At 47.7% G+C, this 16,581-nt stretch overlaps 1 protein-coding gene across 2 annotated transcripts in view; it reads right to left on the bottom strand.

Moving 5' to 3' along the window:
- Window positions 1–16,581, bottom strand: part of Ikbkb (inhibitor of nuclear factor kappa B kinase subunit beta) — a 51,743-nt gene that overhangs the window by 13,437 nt on the left and 21,725 nt on the right. The window contains exons 6-15 of one of the 2 annotated variants that reach the window (XM_087901117.1): window positions 15,400–15,488; window positions 14,287–14,376; window positions 11,204–11,328; window positions 7,407–7,514; window positions 4,065–4,194; window positions 3,380–3,574; window positions 2,689–2,803; window positions 1,732–1,855; window positions 1,037–1,188; window positions 780–880 (exon numbers count right to left, since the gene is read on the bottom strand). In XM_087901117.1, the coding sequence (XP_087757243.1) occupies window positions 780–880; window positions 1,037–1,188; window positions 1,732–1,855; window positions 2,689–2,803; window positions 3,380–3,574; window positions 4,065–4,194; window positions 7,407–7,514; window positions 11,204–11,328; window positions 14,287–14,376; window positions 15,400–15,488 (1,229 nt within the window). The remainder of the gene's footprint in view (window positions 1–779; window positions 881–1,036; window positions 1,189–1,731; window positions 1,856–2,688; window positions 2,804–3,379; window positions 3,575–4,064; window positions 4,195–7,406; window positions 7,515–11,203; window positions 11,329–14,286; window positions 14,377–15,399; window positions 15,489–16,581) is intronic. The other variant, XM_087901118.1, reaches the window with a different exon arrangement.

Genomic DNA, 16,581 nt, shown 5'->3' with positions numbered 1-16,581 from the left:
TGCTATAGGAGTACGAGATTACAGATGTGTGCTGTTACCAGCTTTTAATAAAGTGTGTCCTGGATGTCAGACTCAAACCAGTAGGCTTACTGCAGCAAGCACCTCTACCCTCTGAGCCATTCTGCTGGCCTCATGGCCATGTACCTTTAAGTATACATTAACCTGTTAGGTCTCACTCAAAAAGTCATCCACAAAGTGGTACAGACGAAGTCCCCTACCCAGCACACAGGGAGTGAAGACAGGAAAAGCTCTGGCAGGCAGGGTCTTGGATCTGTGCACGATGCACCAAGCTACACTTCCTTCTCTGACCTTACGAAGAGGGGTTTCCAGGGGCATCTAAAGTACACCGTGCTGAGCTTTTCTGTCCAAACCCTTCTTCCTTACAGATTTCATGTTTCAGTGAATTCATGCAGAAACCTCTGTGAAGAGGGGGCACTGATCTCCCATCCATAGCCCCATTTACTATCAGGCAGCTTTGGTTTTCCCTAGGGAATCTGATATTTTGCTTTTTTTCCTAAAAGTGGACAAACTCTGCCCATCTCCCAGGCCTGGATCGCAGGGCTCCTCACAGCTACCACTTCTGTTCCCTTCCAGCAAGTCTGGCTAAGGTCAAAGGATGTGGGGAGGAAACCTTCAATTTTGACAAAGCCGCTCAAACCAGCACTGGACGAGAAAGTGGAAAATGGCAGAACAAAGCTCCAGGCACACCACAGTACAGAACCCGAGGGTGGGGCTCCTCCCCGCGCGCACAGTACAGAACCCGAGGGCGGGGCTCCTACCCGCCCGCACAGTACAGAACCCGAGGGCGGGGCTCCTACCCGCCCGCACAGCTCCACAGCCTGCTCCATCTCCTTCCAGGCCAGCAGCAGCTTCTCTGACGCTAGAAAAAAATATATGAAAAACAAAAACATCATAAAACTGAAAACAGAAGTTAAAAACTGAATTATAAAGGCCAGAGAAACGTCAGGAAGAAAGGAAGAGAAGGGGGAAGAGGAGGGAAGAGAAGTGTTCCCAGCTCACTGCGGAGCACACTCACTGATCCCGAACTCAGTCTGCTCTCGGTACTTCTCCAGATCAATCTGGATGCTGGTTTTGAAGAAATCCAACTTGGCCTTGAGCTGCTGCGCCATGGAGGCCATGGCGTTCTTCATCTTGGAAAGGCAGCTGTTGTTCCGAAGGAGATTCATCCTGCGGGGATGTTAAGAAGCAGAAACAGAACCTTGGGACACACTGGCAGCTGTGAACACTTCCTATATAGTAACAAAACCCCCTGCCAAGAGAGGCTTGGCTGTAATCACTCACAGTCACCGAATCAGCCTCATAGAATCATAAGGACACCTTCCTAGCCTGCACCAACACATACAGGTCTATGCCAAAGATGGAATTAGCTGAGGGACTACACACAACCCAGTACATTCATCCTAATTGGAGACTCCATCAGCAAGTCCCTTGCACATCAGCCAGGGCTCACTAAGCTTCTCCAAGCTCCAGACGGCACACTGATGAGCTGCCTAGGCCTGAGTTCTGCACGCCTGCCCCATTTACCAACCCCTGACCTTAGAAAGTCCACGGGCCTCCCTCCAGTCAGCCCACTCAACCACTCCCTTTCATCCAAACCAGAGTCTCCTCTTGTCCCGCCTAAGAGTTGCTTCTGGACCCCTGCCTCAGCCACCTCTCTAGAGCCAAAGCCAACAGGCAATTTAAAATACATTCAGTAAACCAGCACCGTACATGGCAGCTCGCTGTCCCTGCTGTAGCCGGTTGCAGTCTTCCTTCAGCGTCTGGATGCTGTGCCAGACTTGACCCCACACTTTCCTCAGCTGGAAGAAAGAGAGGTTCCGCTTGGGCTCCTGAACTGGAAACAAATAGCTGTCAGAGAGTACCTCGGCTCCAGGGAACCACATCCTGCCCTCATGGCAGCGCTGGTGTTTTTAGAGTTATATAATCACTATACTGTTACATAATTCTGCAGGCATTATGGTCCAATATTAGTTTAAACATTTTGGTGTTCCATTAATCGTATAGAAGGCCAACTAAAAGCTACTACCAATTCGATTTGAAGAAATCCACGAGTCAAGCATGGTGACACACCTGCAATCCCGGCACGTGGATGGCCGAGGCAGGACGTTTGCTGGGAGTCTGACGCTAGCCTGGGTTATTTTCAGCAGATGCTCTTATCGTCACCACACTTAAGGATGTATAAAATTTTCATGAAAACACACCATCAGGTGAGATGGCTCAGTGGGTAACAGCTCTTGCCACACAAGACTGGCGACCTGAGTTCAGTGTTGGGACCCACATAAAGGTAGGAGAGATCTGATCCCACAAAGTTTTCTTCTAATCTCTACATGTGTGCTGTGGCACAGATGCCCCGCCCCTAATAATAAAGAAGTAGATGCAGCATTAGCCAGATATTCTACAAATGTTTAATCGAGAAGTCTGGGAGCTCTTTGAGAGAGTTGATCTTTGATCTGTTTATTCTAAGTATGTATCTGTGAGACTGGAGCCCAAAAATGGGAGCAGCTGCATCCTTAAAATGTCCACCAAACAGTCATGCAATAGAATACTATACAGTCATTCAGAACAAAGCAGGGCTTCCAAACCCTAGAACACATTTCCTTCCTGTCTCCCCCTCCAGCATCACCCTAAATATCACAGTTGGTCGATTTTAATAAACGATGCACTTACGGATACAGCTGACGCTCTCAGGCTGGGGTCGGGGGGTGATCTGAGTCTCATAGGTGACTTTACTGTTGTCAAAGAGAAAAACGAGGTCCATGTCTGACGTGAGGCCCTCATTTGGCTGCAAAGGGACAAGAACAGAATGAGATCTGTTCCCAGATACACAGGAACAGTCAGAGTACTGTCAACTGCTCACCGAGGATGCCACCAGGGCCTGGGAAGCACACGTGGCTCAGCTTGCTTTCCTCCCTGATCTCTTTGGCTGAACCTGCCCCTCACACCAGGCTCTGTTTATGTTGATTGCTTCTCCTGTGCAGGAGTTCCCTGTACACACCATACTTCCCTGTGCAAAGTCTGGTTCTCATATGCTAATGTGAGCTCCATCTACTACTCCATTAGCACATTGGGGCAAGCACCGTGTCACGCACTGATGGATGGGCTGAGCACAGGTTCCCAGCACAGCAGTGTGGTCACAAATAGCTTGGTTGACCAGAAGGACAGAACATGACTGTGGCAACAGAGGCACTAGAAAGCATTAGAAGTCTGTAAGTGGTATGTCTTTTAGCAAAGCCACATGGGATTTCTGACACATCAAGCAAGTTGTACACTGTGCCATTAACTGCTTGTCATGCTGATGGTCTTCTAGGAGACCAAGTCAGAGGGAAACAGGGTAAGGCACAGGTACCCGGGAACTCACCTTGCTGTCTGAGATGCACTGGGTGGCAGGCTTGTCTGGGAGCAGCGCCAGCCCCGCCTCTTGCAGCAGCTCCTGGTCTTTCTCCAGGATGCCCGTGTCTTCCCAGATTCTGGTTTTCAGGCTCTGCAGACTCTCATCCTCTGTCACAGGGTATGTGTGAACGGTGCCTGTGACCATGTTCAAGATATGAACCAGCTGCAACACAACCCAGACAGTATTGGAAAACAATTCTCTTAACACGTGTGTGCCTTCTATGTTTGTCTGCGTACTGGGGGAGGGGATACATGTTCATGTCACAGTGCATGCATGGAGACTGGAAGACAGTTTGAAGGAGCTGGTTCTCTCTTTTCACTATGCAGGTTGCAGGGGTTGAACTCGGGTTTTCCGGCTTGGCCGCAAGCATCTTTACCTGATGAGCCGTCTCACTAACCCAGAAAGCAAATTTCTTTACAAACAAACCCATGTATTGCCAAGATCCTCTGCTGTCCCCAATGCTTGCCAGTGAAGCGCTAGTCTAAGCCCCACTTCCCTCAGCAGCGAGCAGGTGGCAATGTCAGTCAGCTCCACTTTCCTGGCCTCTTATTTTAGCCCAAAGAGTCGGACCCTGAATTTCCTCCCAAAGCCAAGTGTCCCATGACCTGCTATGCCCCACTGGGGACCACAGCGGCCTTGACTCTACTCTCACCTTCAAGTTTAGGATGTCATCCAAGGCTCTGAAGCAACCATTGGGACCATACTGGGGGTCCGTGCCCCTTTGTCGCGGGTGCCACATGAGCATGAGCTGCAGCCACTTCTCCAGACGTTCCGCCAGGACACTGCGGGCAGCAAAGGGGAGAGGGGCCTGAGCCAGGTGCCTAGGTGTGCAGATTCCAAAGCACAGCCTTCGGTTAACAGCTCAGACTGAGTGAGGGGTTTGCTAAGTTCGATCCCAGGTTCCATATAAAAAAAGCTTATATCAGACAAGTGAATCCTTAGAGAATCAGCCAGCTTAGCCTGTTTGTTGAAATCCAGACCAATGAGAGACTGTCTCAAAAAAAAACACAAAAACAAACAACAACAACAACAAACAGACAAACAGGTGGACAGGCCCTGAGGTTTTCTTCCGGCTTTCAGAGAACACACACCTGTACATACACAAACACACATACATAAACATGTTGTGGAATATTAGTTGAAGATGTGTTACATTTGTTTATGCTGTGGAACATTTGTTTAATGCTGCAAAGATGTGTTGCATTCTTTTATGTTGCATTTGCTTAACTCTGTGAAGCTGTGCTACTTTGCCTGTCTAAAACACCTGATTGGTCTAATAAAGAGCTGAATGGCCAATAGTTAGGCAGGAGAAAGGATAGGCGGGGCTGGCAGGAAGAAAGAACAAATAGGAGGAGAAGAGAAGACAAGAGAAGAGAAGACAAGAGAAGAGAAGAACAAGAGAAGAAGGAGAGGAGGACGCTGGGGGCCAGCCACCCAGCCATACAGCCAAATACAGAATAAGAAGGAAAGAAAAGATAACCAAAAATAGAGAAAGGTAAAAGCCCAGAGGCAAAAGGTAGATGGGATATTTTAAGCTAAGAAAAGCTGGCTAGAAAAAAACTAAGCTAAGGCTGAGCATTCATAAGTAAGACAAGACTTAGACTTCATGTGACTATTTGGGAGCTGGATGGTGGGCACCCCAAAGAGCCAACGAATAAAACAACAACAACAACAACATAAACACATACAAACACACATTTTTAAAAAAGCATAGCCTTGAGTGTGTCTCAATATCACACACATGGTGGCAACCAAATGATTATCAAAAATTAAACCGAGCGGCACAACAGAAAACACATGAACATCACCAAACAACGTAACAATTTAGGAGCCTGGGACAGGGTCATTCCCTAAGCCTTGGGGATAACCCTGAAGCTTTGATAATACATTTGAGAGCTGGGTTGTAGCTCAGTGGTAGCGTGCTTGCCTGGTTCTATGGTTTCAGGATCAGCACTATGCCTCCATGAGTATACATATGTATGTGTAAACACACACACAAAGACAATATGAAAAAATAAATATTTAGCTAAGAGTTAACTGTGTAAAAGTAGACGAAGCACACATATTTTGTTAATCTTATTAGTATACAAATTTAATATCTGTATATATTTAACATTTGTCTTTAATAAATATATATACTTATATATTTATATATATACACCAAAGAATTAAAAAATGAATAATTTTTATGATCTATTATCAGTAGATGTTTTATTTATAAACTTTATATAGTTCTGTATGTTTATATACTTTATATACTCTATATTTACATATATGGGGTAATGTGAACAGTTTTTGGGCACAACGGGATCCCAAGTGGAAGGTTTTGTTGTTTTGCTTTGAGACAGGGAAGTATGCAGTCATGGATGCTGGCTGTCCTAAAATTCATTCTGTAGACCAGGCTGGCCTTGAACTCATAGAGATCCACCTGCCTCTGTCTCCCAGTGCTGGGGTTAAAGGTGTGCGCCACCATGCTGGGCTCTGAGTGGAAGTTTTAAACAGCCCTGGTTTGGAACCTGAGCTGCTGATTTGAGAGCACTTGGTGGATGTACATACCAATGTTCAAAGTCCTCCTGCTGCCCCACACCGCTCCTTAGGCTGCTGCTGCCCACACTGCTCCCCTAGGTCCTGCTGCCACACTGCCCCCCTAGGTCCTGCTGCCCACACTGCCCCCCTAGGCTGCTGCTGCCCACACTGCTCTCCTAGGTCCTGCTGTCCACACTGCCCCCCTAGGTCCTGCTGCCCACACTGCCCCCCTAGGTCCTGCTGTCCACACTGCCCCCCTAGGCTGCTGCTGCCCACACTGCTCCCCTAGGTCCTGCTGCCACACTGCCCCCCTAGGTCCTGCTGCCCACACTGCCCCCCTAGGCTGCTGCTGCCCACACTGCTCCCCTAGGTCCTGCTGTCCACACTGCCCCCCTAGGCTGCTGCTGCCCACACTGCCCCTTCAGGGCCAACCCCACGTGTCTCTAATCTTTCCCATCAAACTCCCTCCTTCTTCTTCATCTGTCCATGTCTTTTCTAACCCGTCCCTAACTATAGCACACCCGGTGTCCCTCCGCGCTGCTGTAATCAACATGGTTCTTTCCCCGTCCCCGAATATGTGAGCAGTCATCCACCTGGAGTTTTCTTCTGTATTATGACCCAATTCTGATGCGCTAATTAACCACTTATATTCTAGCTCTAAGACTAGACCACAGTGCCATTCAAACCTCAAAGCTTTATTTGTTTGGGCCCGACAAGGAACACAAAGAGGAATAAAGTATAACCCCTGCCCTTAAATGACTTCCTATGGAGTAACAAAGTCTGCGCTGAAATGAATATACTTCAAAGTAGAGACATGACATAGTCATGTCATAGTCAGCTTCAGCTGTCAACGTCAGACCCAGAGTCAGCTGGGAAAAGGGAACCTCAAATGAACTGGCAGGGTTCTGCCCCAGCTTCTACTCTAGGTCCCTGCTTTGAGTCCTTGTCTTGGCTTCCCTCAAAAACGATAAGATATACAAATAAATTGTTATGTGAATTGAGCAAAGAGATGGTTTGGGAGCTGGTAGAGCGCTTGCTTTGCATGAACAAAAACAGAGATGTTATCTCCACCATAGCAAAAACCAACCAACCAATTAATAACAACAGAGAAGAAGATTTTGAGGGAGAGGAGACACGAGAACCCATCCTTTGTCTAATGCTGAGAAGGACTGTCAAGTTCTCAGTGACAGGACAGTATGTTGTTGTCATTCAAAAGTTCAGACGGTCTGGAGATGGCTCATGGTCAAGAGCACTGGCTGCTCTTGCATAGAACCTAGGTTTGGTTCCCAGGATCCACATGGCAGCACACAACCATCTGCAACTCCAGTTCCAGGGGACCTGACCCCTCTTCTGGTTTCTACAGGTACCAGTCACTCAAACATATATTATGAAAATAAACAGGCAAATGTATCAGACCTGTATTTCTAAAGAGAAGAAAAATACATGTGATGAACGCCCGTGGCCTTACCTGTTCAGATTATTGGGGAAGGGCAAAGAGCTGGAGAACTTCACAGCCCCGTTCAAGTCTTCACTGACAACAATGTCCACTTCGCTCTTCTGCCGGACTTTGGAATGCCTGCAGACACCATTGGAAGATGTCCTTTATGTCACCCACGGCAAATACCCAGTTTACACCTGTAACCAACCTCACTACAACTGTACACCTTCTGAACTAATGCTCCGTATGCTGACAGGTTTGTGGGTTTAGCTCAGTGGCCATGAGTCCTTAGCATGGGGAGATTCTGGTTCAGCATTAAACAAAACACAACAAACAAGCAAAATGTGGCCAGTGTTGCCCAAATTGATGTTGAAGGATAACATCCAGCAAGGTGGCTCATGACCTCATGTCCTGAGTTCTACAGGAAGCACGGTTGACCTCTGTCTCATCCTTGATTATTTCAGTTTTTCTACCCTTAATTTATCAAATATAAGCTCTCATTTTAAAAAAGATTTTATTTTCCGTTATACACATATGTGTGTAGACAAGTGGCCCCTGTGCGCTGCCTGACGTGGGTGCTGGGGATCAAACCCAGGTCCTCTGGACGAGCAGCCAGCGCTCTTAACCATGAGCCATTTCCCCAGCCCAGCTCTCGTGTTTTGGTAGAGGATAGAATTAGGGTTCTGAGCCACAGTCATTGCATACACATCACATTAATTTGAGATGCAAAGTATGCACACATGTACATTGCTACATTTTAAATTACATTTATTTATTCGTGTGAGGGCTCAAGTGTGTACATGTATGCTCATGTATATGAATGCACACATTTGCCATGGCATGCAAATGGGGCGTCAGGGGTCAACTTAAGGGAACTGGTTCTCTCCTTCCACCACTGGGGCTTCGGAGACAGAATTCAGGTTGTTGGGCTTGGTGATGTGTGCCTTTATCCACTTAGCTGCCGAGTAAGGGAAGGGAAGCCCATATGTCCCTTCACAAGTATGTGGCTAAGCATATTCTAGAAGAAATGGACTTTCATATTTCCCAAAGTGGGGAACTTCCAAGGGTACTTGAGGTGGTGCAGGACAGGGACAAATTAAGTCCAAGTGGCTTCCAGCCTTCTTGGTAACGAGGGCAGCTTAAGTTGGAACACCATTTTATAAACAACTAAGTACTCTGCCAGAGTTCCTTTGGTTTCAGTGGCAATCCTGTGTGGTAACATTATTTTTAGTCTGCCACTTAGTGGTAAGGAAATGAGTAGGTGTTGTTCAATATTAAACAGATCAAAGGACTCAAATTCTGGTATAATTTCTAGTGTATAAAAGTCCAGATGCGCCTTTCTCCTAAATAGGGTGATCCAAATGAAAAAGAAAACGCTTCCGCCTTTCACAGTTACCATTGGCAAACGGCGAGCTGGCCTCTCCAGGGCGGATGGGAAGCATGAGGTGGGAGGATATGCATGGCAGAGGCTGCTCGCGTGCAGCTCCAGAAAAGCTGGGAAGTGGCAGTCACGGTCCCTGGGGCTTCAAACTAAAACGGGGTGCTCTCCTCTAGAAAACAGTCTCTCAATAGGAAACTAGAAACAGACGCACTAGGCAGGGCAAGGACGGCCAGGGCTGACGGCCTGGGCCGCACGTCTTGTCATTTGAGGGCAGATGACTCTAGAGGCAGAGGTGACAAGGTCTTCTCACAAACTGGTCCACAGAAATCGGGTGTCAGTGGCACTGACTTCTAAGGAGCCAACGGTGTGGCTGGTTCCAGGGAAGAGCTTTTGCGGACAGCAGACATACTGCAAAGATGCCGAGCCATCATGGGCATTTTCAAACAATATTCTTTTCGGTTCTGTAGGATCTAACTTATCTTGTTAAAAACAAAGGAAGTTCAACGTTTGGGATGTTTTCCTCCGCTCTAGAGATGGAACCCACCAACTTTGAAAAAGTTAACATTTGAATTGAAAACAAAACAACCAATCACTTGGTTAACTAAAACCAACATAGTACAAATAATTTAAAGATACTTTACTTTATGGTTAAATTATAATGTGCGATTATAGACTAAGAAGCTAATTCTCCTATATCCCAGAACCCACCGGCTGAGAAACCAAAGCCAGGTTTGTAAGTAGTTATAGGACAGTGGGTTTTCCTGGGCGAGTTTTCTGCCTCTGCACCGCCACTATGTAGCTCTAAATGTGGAACTGGTTTCTGTGGCCACAACCCAAACCTTTCTTCCAGAACTGCCTTCAGAGGTCATGGTTCGTTTTGTATCAGAAGATATTTTTAAGAAGTTGTGGATCGATTGGTCAAGTGTTTGCCTTAGCAGGCAAGGAAGTCTTGGGTTCCATCCCCAGCACTGAGTCAAACTGTGTGGTAGCACATGCCTGTGATTCCAGCTTTTGGGAGCTGGAGGCAGGAGGACCAGAAGCTAAGGCTATTTTCTGCTAGATTTTTCTTGGTGTAAGCACTTGTCCTTTGAAAAGTTACTGGGTTCTTTTTGTTTGTTTCTTTGTTTTACTAATCTTACAAGGTACTTAGGAAAATGAAGACCTTGGTGTTAAGAACAGCACAGGGAAAAGGTGAGATTGCTGTACCCCTGCAGAAGTGTGGTTTTGTACAGCCTTTTCTGGCAGCTGGCATAAGACACCTCAAAGCCTTTAAAATGAGTGTACTCTGTAAATCTGTGATTCTATTCATGGGATGTATAAATAGCCAGATAAATAGCTGTGTATGAGCGATGGCTTACCTACAGGGATGCTATTTGTGGTATTATTTTAAGAAGCACCAATTATGAACCACAAAACCTTCCAACAGCCAACTGCACTACAATGACTGAGTAGAACACCAAACAGACAAGGATTCTCTCTCTCTCTCTCTCTCTCTCTCTCTCTCTCTCTCTGTGTGTGTGTGTGTGTGTGTGTGTGTGTGTGTGTGTAATACAAAGCACATACAAAGGAGTGCTCAATTATGGTTCCACTCGAGTGTTGGGATTAATGAGTCCTGGCCTTCAGCTGCTCTTCCCTCCTAGAACCTTCTAATTAAAGTTACTGGAAACTGTGCCTAGTTTAGAGGATCAGAGGATGGGATTATCACCTGTTGGCCATTGACTGCAGTGTATTTAAGCCTACATGGTGTGAATAAAGGGGGCTTTCTGAACCAGCGTTTGGAGGTCCGTGTGTCGGTCTGTCTCTGCGTGTGTATTCTCAACCTCCAGCCCCTCGCCTGAAGCTCGCGAACTGGGTTCTAGCGCACAGAGCGCAGACACGGGGGTGCAGTGCGCGGCACTCGAGTAAAACGAGGATGGGCAAGGAAGGGCGGAAAGGGCACAGGCATCCATAAAGGACACTAAACAGTGGCTGTCACATCTGAGAGGGAGACCAGGAGTTGCGGAGACTTTCATGAGACAATCTTTTACATTATATATATATTTTTTATACTTTTGAAGTTTCAAGCATTTATTACTACCACAGAAACTACTTTAAGGAAAACCTTTCTGCAGGAAGACTTTCGCTGATGAACTTCACTGCACATGTAAACAGTCTCTGTTCTCTTCACTAATGACCTGCTAACATTTCACTGTCAATGCGCAGTGATGCAGCAGTCTAGGGTGGAGCACCTTGTCGAGGCTGACCACGTTAGGATCGATGCTCTATGGCCAGGTGCTGCCTGTTCAAGGTTGAGAAGTTTGACCTGCCACTCACTGCTAGGTCCTAAGGGAGAACGAACTACAGACCATTTGGGCCCAACCTGGGGACCAGAAAGGACTGGGCGACAAGGGCCAGGGACTCACCCTGCCCTCAGGCTAACTCTCCCACCAGGACCAGATCCACTCACCACTGCACGGGCTGCCAGTTGGGAAGAAAGGGCCGGAAGCCGGTGATGCACTCGAAGGCCAGGGTGCCGAAGCTCCAGTAGTCGACCGTCACGGTGTACTTCTGCTGCTCCAGCAGCTCTGGGGCCTGAAACACAGGCGGCTGTGTCTGCCCTCTTCCTGCTTGGAAAAGTCCCAGCTCACAGAACCAGCCCCTACCTTCACCACCAAGCCAGAGTCTGTCCACTCAGGAGAGAAAAGGAACACCCAAATAGGTTTAGCTGTGGGTATTTAAGATTTTCTTGTATTTCATATATTTTGTTTTTTGTTTTTCAAGCTAGGGTTTCCCTGGGTAGCCCTGGCTGTCCTGGAACTCACTCTGTAGACCAGGCTGGTCTCAAACTCAAAGATCCGCCTGCCTCTGCCTCCTGAGTGCTGGGATTAAAGACATGTACCACCATAGCCTGGCTCTGTACTTCAAATTCTTAATGAGATTGTGTTAATGAGAAGTGTTGGCAGGAGAGCTGAGGGGTCAGGATCCTGAGGAATCACTTCAAGGCAGACCAGAGTAAATCTATTTTGCATTACACAGTTATTTAATTTTTCCCTATTTAAAAATGAGGGTGGTAGGGGATGGAGAGATGGTTCAGTGGTTAAGAGCATAGGTTGCTCTTCCATAGGACTGGGGTTCAATTCCCAGCACCTATAGGACAGCAAATAACTGTCTGTAACTCCAGTTCCAGTGGATCTGACTCCCTCAACCACCAATACATATTTTAGAAAAATGAGGGTTATAGTATGCCAAGGGCCTGTTGAAGATTACATGCAGGCCCAGTCCACAGGAGAAAGAGATAAGCTATGCCCAACAGACAAACTGCATCAGCTTGTACACACCAAATGCAAAGCATATATATTAACCCAAGTAACCCTGAATCAAGTACAGAGAGATGGGATATTTATACTCAAGCAGAAAAAAGTCAAGATGCAGGATTGCTGCCCAAGTTAAGAGCATGGCCCTGGAGTGTGATGAAGCCCAAACAGCCCATGCACTTGGCTCAGAAGGCTTGAAGGAAACACACCGAAGAAACATCCCAGGAAGGACTACCACAAGCAAAGGCTCAATGACAGGGCCAGGATCTGCGTGGACATGGGAGACTTACAGAAGGGCCAGGGAGTCAACACCAGGAGGAATTTGGGTTAAAATATGATTAGTTCAATCTCCAGGTGTGCTATGGGTACACACTTTAATTCACGTAAGTAAACAGCTTTGTTGGCACCGTGTGTGAGAAGGGGGGGGGGGGAATCCTCGGGTGAATGACGACCCGAGTGAGCGTGTGCTGGTGACATGGACTCCGCCATGGCAAAGACTACAGTCACAGACCCAGGGGAAAATGGCAAAGTCTGCCCCTTCCTAGGGATCCGGGTATGAATGTTGAGGTGTGTGCAGAAACTGTCCACCATAGCTCTCCCCCCTCCCAACATCTTTGGCTGAAGATTGCTCCTAACGAAGCCCACCGCTTCACCCCACCTCCGTGGTCAACTATGACCTTGCCTCTCTGTTGTAACACAATGAGCTTCCAAGGTGCCGTCATTTCTCTACCAGAGAGCTCAGTCCACTCAGTCCTGGCGTTCCTGCCAGTCACTGCTTCATTCCCTTGCTACCTCTAGCCAGGTCAAGTTCCTGGAGCCGTACATGGCCAGAGCATGGGCTCGCCTCACTCAATTGTTGCTGAGCTACTGTGGACTTGAGAGGGGACTCAGCGGAATGTGTATAATAACAACACCACATGGACACATTGCCTGAATTACATTCCACAGTCCCCATGGGGAAAGCTGCGTTCCGTACAGCAGAGGAGAAACAGGGTTCCCGGACTCTAACTGGTAGGCTAGATAGGAAACATTAACAGATTCAGGAAAACAAGACACAATTTCTTTCTTAAGAGATAGGATGCTTATGCTCTTTTAGCCCTGAGACCTTCAACCTTTTTTGTTTATGAACTCAGATTCCATTATTCAATCACAATCTGATGGCTGCTATCACCAGTAAGAATCTATCACTAAGTCTTCCTTAGTGTCTGTTATCTACCCCACTCCTGCTCTATTTAAGATAGGTGTTTGCCTTGTAGTTCAGGCTGGCCCCAAACTCACGCTTGTCTTGTCTCCACCAGCCCAGTGCTTAGATTATGGGCAAGGGCTGATTACAGCTATGCCAAACAGTGTCCCAGCCAGTAAACACTTCTTGCATTTAATCATTCGGTGCCTCCCTACTCTCCTTGCACAGCTGGGAACGTGTCTGGCCACCTTAGTCATTCTTCAGCGCTGTTCCAGAGGCTTTATGACAAGGTTTAAAGTCAGTAAAAGGGTAACAGTTTGTCTCTTCCTTCTCCTTCCCAGCGCCTGGGCCACACTATGTGTCTTCCAATGGGCTATGCTTTTGCCAGTTTCTCCTCTCTCCGTCCTTGCACTGCCTCCCCCCACTCTGGTCCTTCACCTTTCGGCCCAGACTTAGCAGGGCCCTCTTCACACACAACTCATCCTCTAACACTGTATTTTCACCAGTGGCGCTTATGATAATGGTGGCTTCTGAGTATCTGGATACCATGGTGGCCAACGCCTGCTTTCTTCTTGAATGGTGAGCTCTCTATGAGCAGCAAATGCTTATTTCTTTTCTCACTGTTCTGCCAGCTCTGAGCACAAGGTCTGGCACACAACATTCCTGAAGAATGAGTTGATCAAATATCACTCCAGTACTCAGATCACATAGCACACAGGAGAGAAGTCATGGCCCCACCTCTTCCTCACTGGTTCCCGCGACCCTCCAGGAAACTTGGCCTCTACAGATAATCAGATAGGACGCTGGCACAGGGAGGTTCCAGGATCCGGGTAAAGGTACACAGCACAGCCCTTCTCACACCAGGGCAGAGACTAAATCTTTCCAGAGGGCACAAGAACACTCACATGTGTGAACTAGTGTTTATGAACTCACACCAAAATTCTAGACATCCATGGAGCCAGCAAGCCTGAGATGCAGGCAGGAAGGACAGACAGACCCACAAACATGAACATCACAGGGACTGAGAAGAAAGCCCTTGGGCTCATTTCTTACCAGGTATTGCAGGGTGCCCACGAAGGAAGTGCACAGACTGCCCTGATCAAGTTCCTTGGCATATCCTAGATCAATAATTTTGTGTATTAGCTGGAAAAAAAAGGGGGGTGGGGTGAGGAGAAGAATCTGTAGGCTGTAAGAAGACCGTCTCCTTACCAATGTGAGTCGGTTTGCCATTAGAACAAAGATATTCCTGAACTCTCAAAGAATGGTGGTTCCTAAACATCTTAGAGCCACTATATTCACAGGCGAATGTCCTCAACCAGATACCTTTTGGGTACTATAAAAATGTTTCTTGGTTTGCCACTAATCAATTAAGAGCCTACATATCAGACCCCAGGATCACTGAGCCTGGATTTGTAATGTGAGAGACCAGGTCCTGCTCAGGAAATATCCAGAATTACTGGAAGAATGAGTGTTTGATGAGTCTGCCACAGTCATGGGCTGGGCAACCCATGTGAGGGAAGCCATTTCAGGAGGGATGGGCGACCCCTGGTTGATCGGAGCTGGGGAGAGACTACAGTATCTAAGCCCGTGAGGAGGTTACCATCTCACTTGAGCAGGGCAGCCATTGGCAAGGGACACAAGTAGCTCGTGTGTAACGGCAAGCTGGACCATGCCCATGGTGGGCTGATGCCACCTTTGCCCGCCTCTTCTCAACCACACCCACAACCAACTTCAGCTCATTTTAACACCAAAAGATGAGGCTCACAAAACAAGTGAAAAAGAAAAGGTCTGTATCAGAGGTGTTTGGTTGAGGGTGGAGGTGGAATAATAAACATTTTCCTTATCAGATTCCTGCAACTTGGGCAATTAACAATGTAATACATTCAGTACTGGAGAAAAAAAATAATTAAAAAAAATACCAATGTGATACAGCCAAGCTTGCCTCAGTCTGCCGGCAAGAACAGTTTGCACCGTTGTTTCAAAAACGGAAAGAAATCCAAAAAGAAGAAATTCTCAAGAGAACCAGAGGGTGACTTGAAGAAACACAGAAACAAACAACTTACAATGCTGAGCGCTCCCTTGCCAGAGTCACCCCCAGCAGCCCCGAGACTCCCTGAGTCCCCCCAGCAGCCCCGAGACTCCCCGAGTCCCAGGGAGGCCACTCACCCGTTGCTCTCCTTGCTGCAGAACGATGTTTTCTGGTTTCAGATCTCGGTGGATGATTCTGTTTTCATGGAGGTATCTAAGTGCCGATGCTGAGGGAGTGTAAAGGGGAATGATATTTTATTATGTCTAGAAAATGCTTTTTTCCTGCAGAATTCGCAAGCCTGTAAAAGACAATATAGTGCTGTCTTGACACATTTTCTGACTTATGTCGCATAAGCTCGGTGGACGGAAGCAGCAGCCTGGGGCTGACACTGCTCAGGTCAGGCCAAGAGGGCAGAATTTTAACTGTGAGATTTTGGTTTATCTGCTGATGGTGTAGCCCAGCTACTGCAGTGTTTGCCCAGCATCCGTGAGGCACTGAAGTATGGCATAAAAAGACTAGCCACGGTGGGGTATGGGAGCAGCTGGGAGGTGGGGCCAAGGGCAGCAGTCTGAGGTCGGCCCCTAGGAAGCCTGCAGCCCACCCCAGCCCACAGGAGCCCTGATTAACAAAATATATTTGGAAAATTCATGGTCAAAGACGTCACAAATAAAGCTCAGGCAAAGGGCCTCAGACTCGGGTGTCTTCCTCCATCTTTTCCTAGCCTGTCCCTGCCCCCCTTTATCTTTTTTTTTCAAATAGGGTTTCTGAACCTGGAGCTCAGCAACTCATGTGGACTGGTTTCCCAGCAGCCCCAGGCATCCTTCTACCTCCACCCCCCACCCCCCAAGGATGGGATTACAGGTGCAGGCTTCACCCTTCTCCCTCCGAGTGCTGTGGGTGCTGTGTGGATAACTGAACTTGGTTCTCACGCTTGCGCAGAGTGCTGGCTGGTTTCACATCACCTTGAAACAAGCTGGCATTGTGTTAGAGGGGACTTCAAACTGAGAAACTGCCTCCAGCAGACTGGTATGTGGGCAAGCCTGTAAGGTATTTTCTTGACTGATGTCGAGTGGGGAGGGCCCAGCTCACTGTGGATGGTGCCATCCCTGGGCTGGGGACCCTGGCTTTAAGAAAGTGGGCTGAGCAAGCCACGAGAAGCAAGCCAGTAAGCGGCACATCCTTGCTTCAGTTCCTGCCTCAAGGTTCCTGTCCTGACTTCCTGGATGACAGACTGTGATGCAGAAGTGTGAGATGACGCGAACCCTTCCTCCCCATTGCTTTCGGTCATGGTGTTTCATCGAAGTGATAGAAACCTACCA

The sequence above is a fragment of the Myodes glareolus genome, chromosome 23 (assembly GCF_982192425.1).
Source record: "Myodes glareolus chromosome 23, mMyoGla1.1, whole genome shotgun sequence".
Classification (NCBI taxonomy): Eukaryota; Metazoa; Chordata; class Mammalia; order Rodentia; family Cricetidae; genus Myodes; species Myodes glareolus.
Note: the sequence above shows the minus strand (reverse complement) of the source record. Positions and strands in the feature narration are given on the sequence as shown.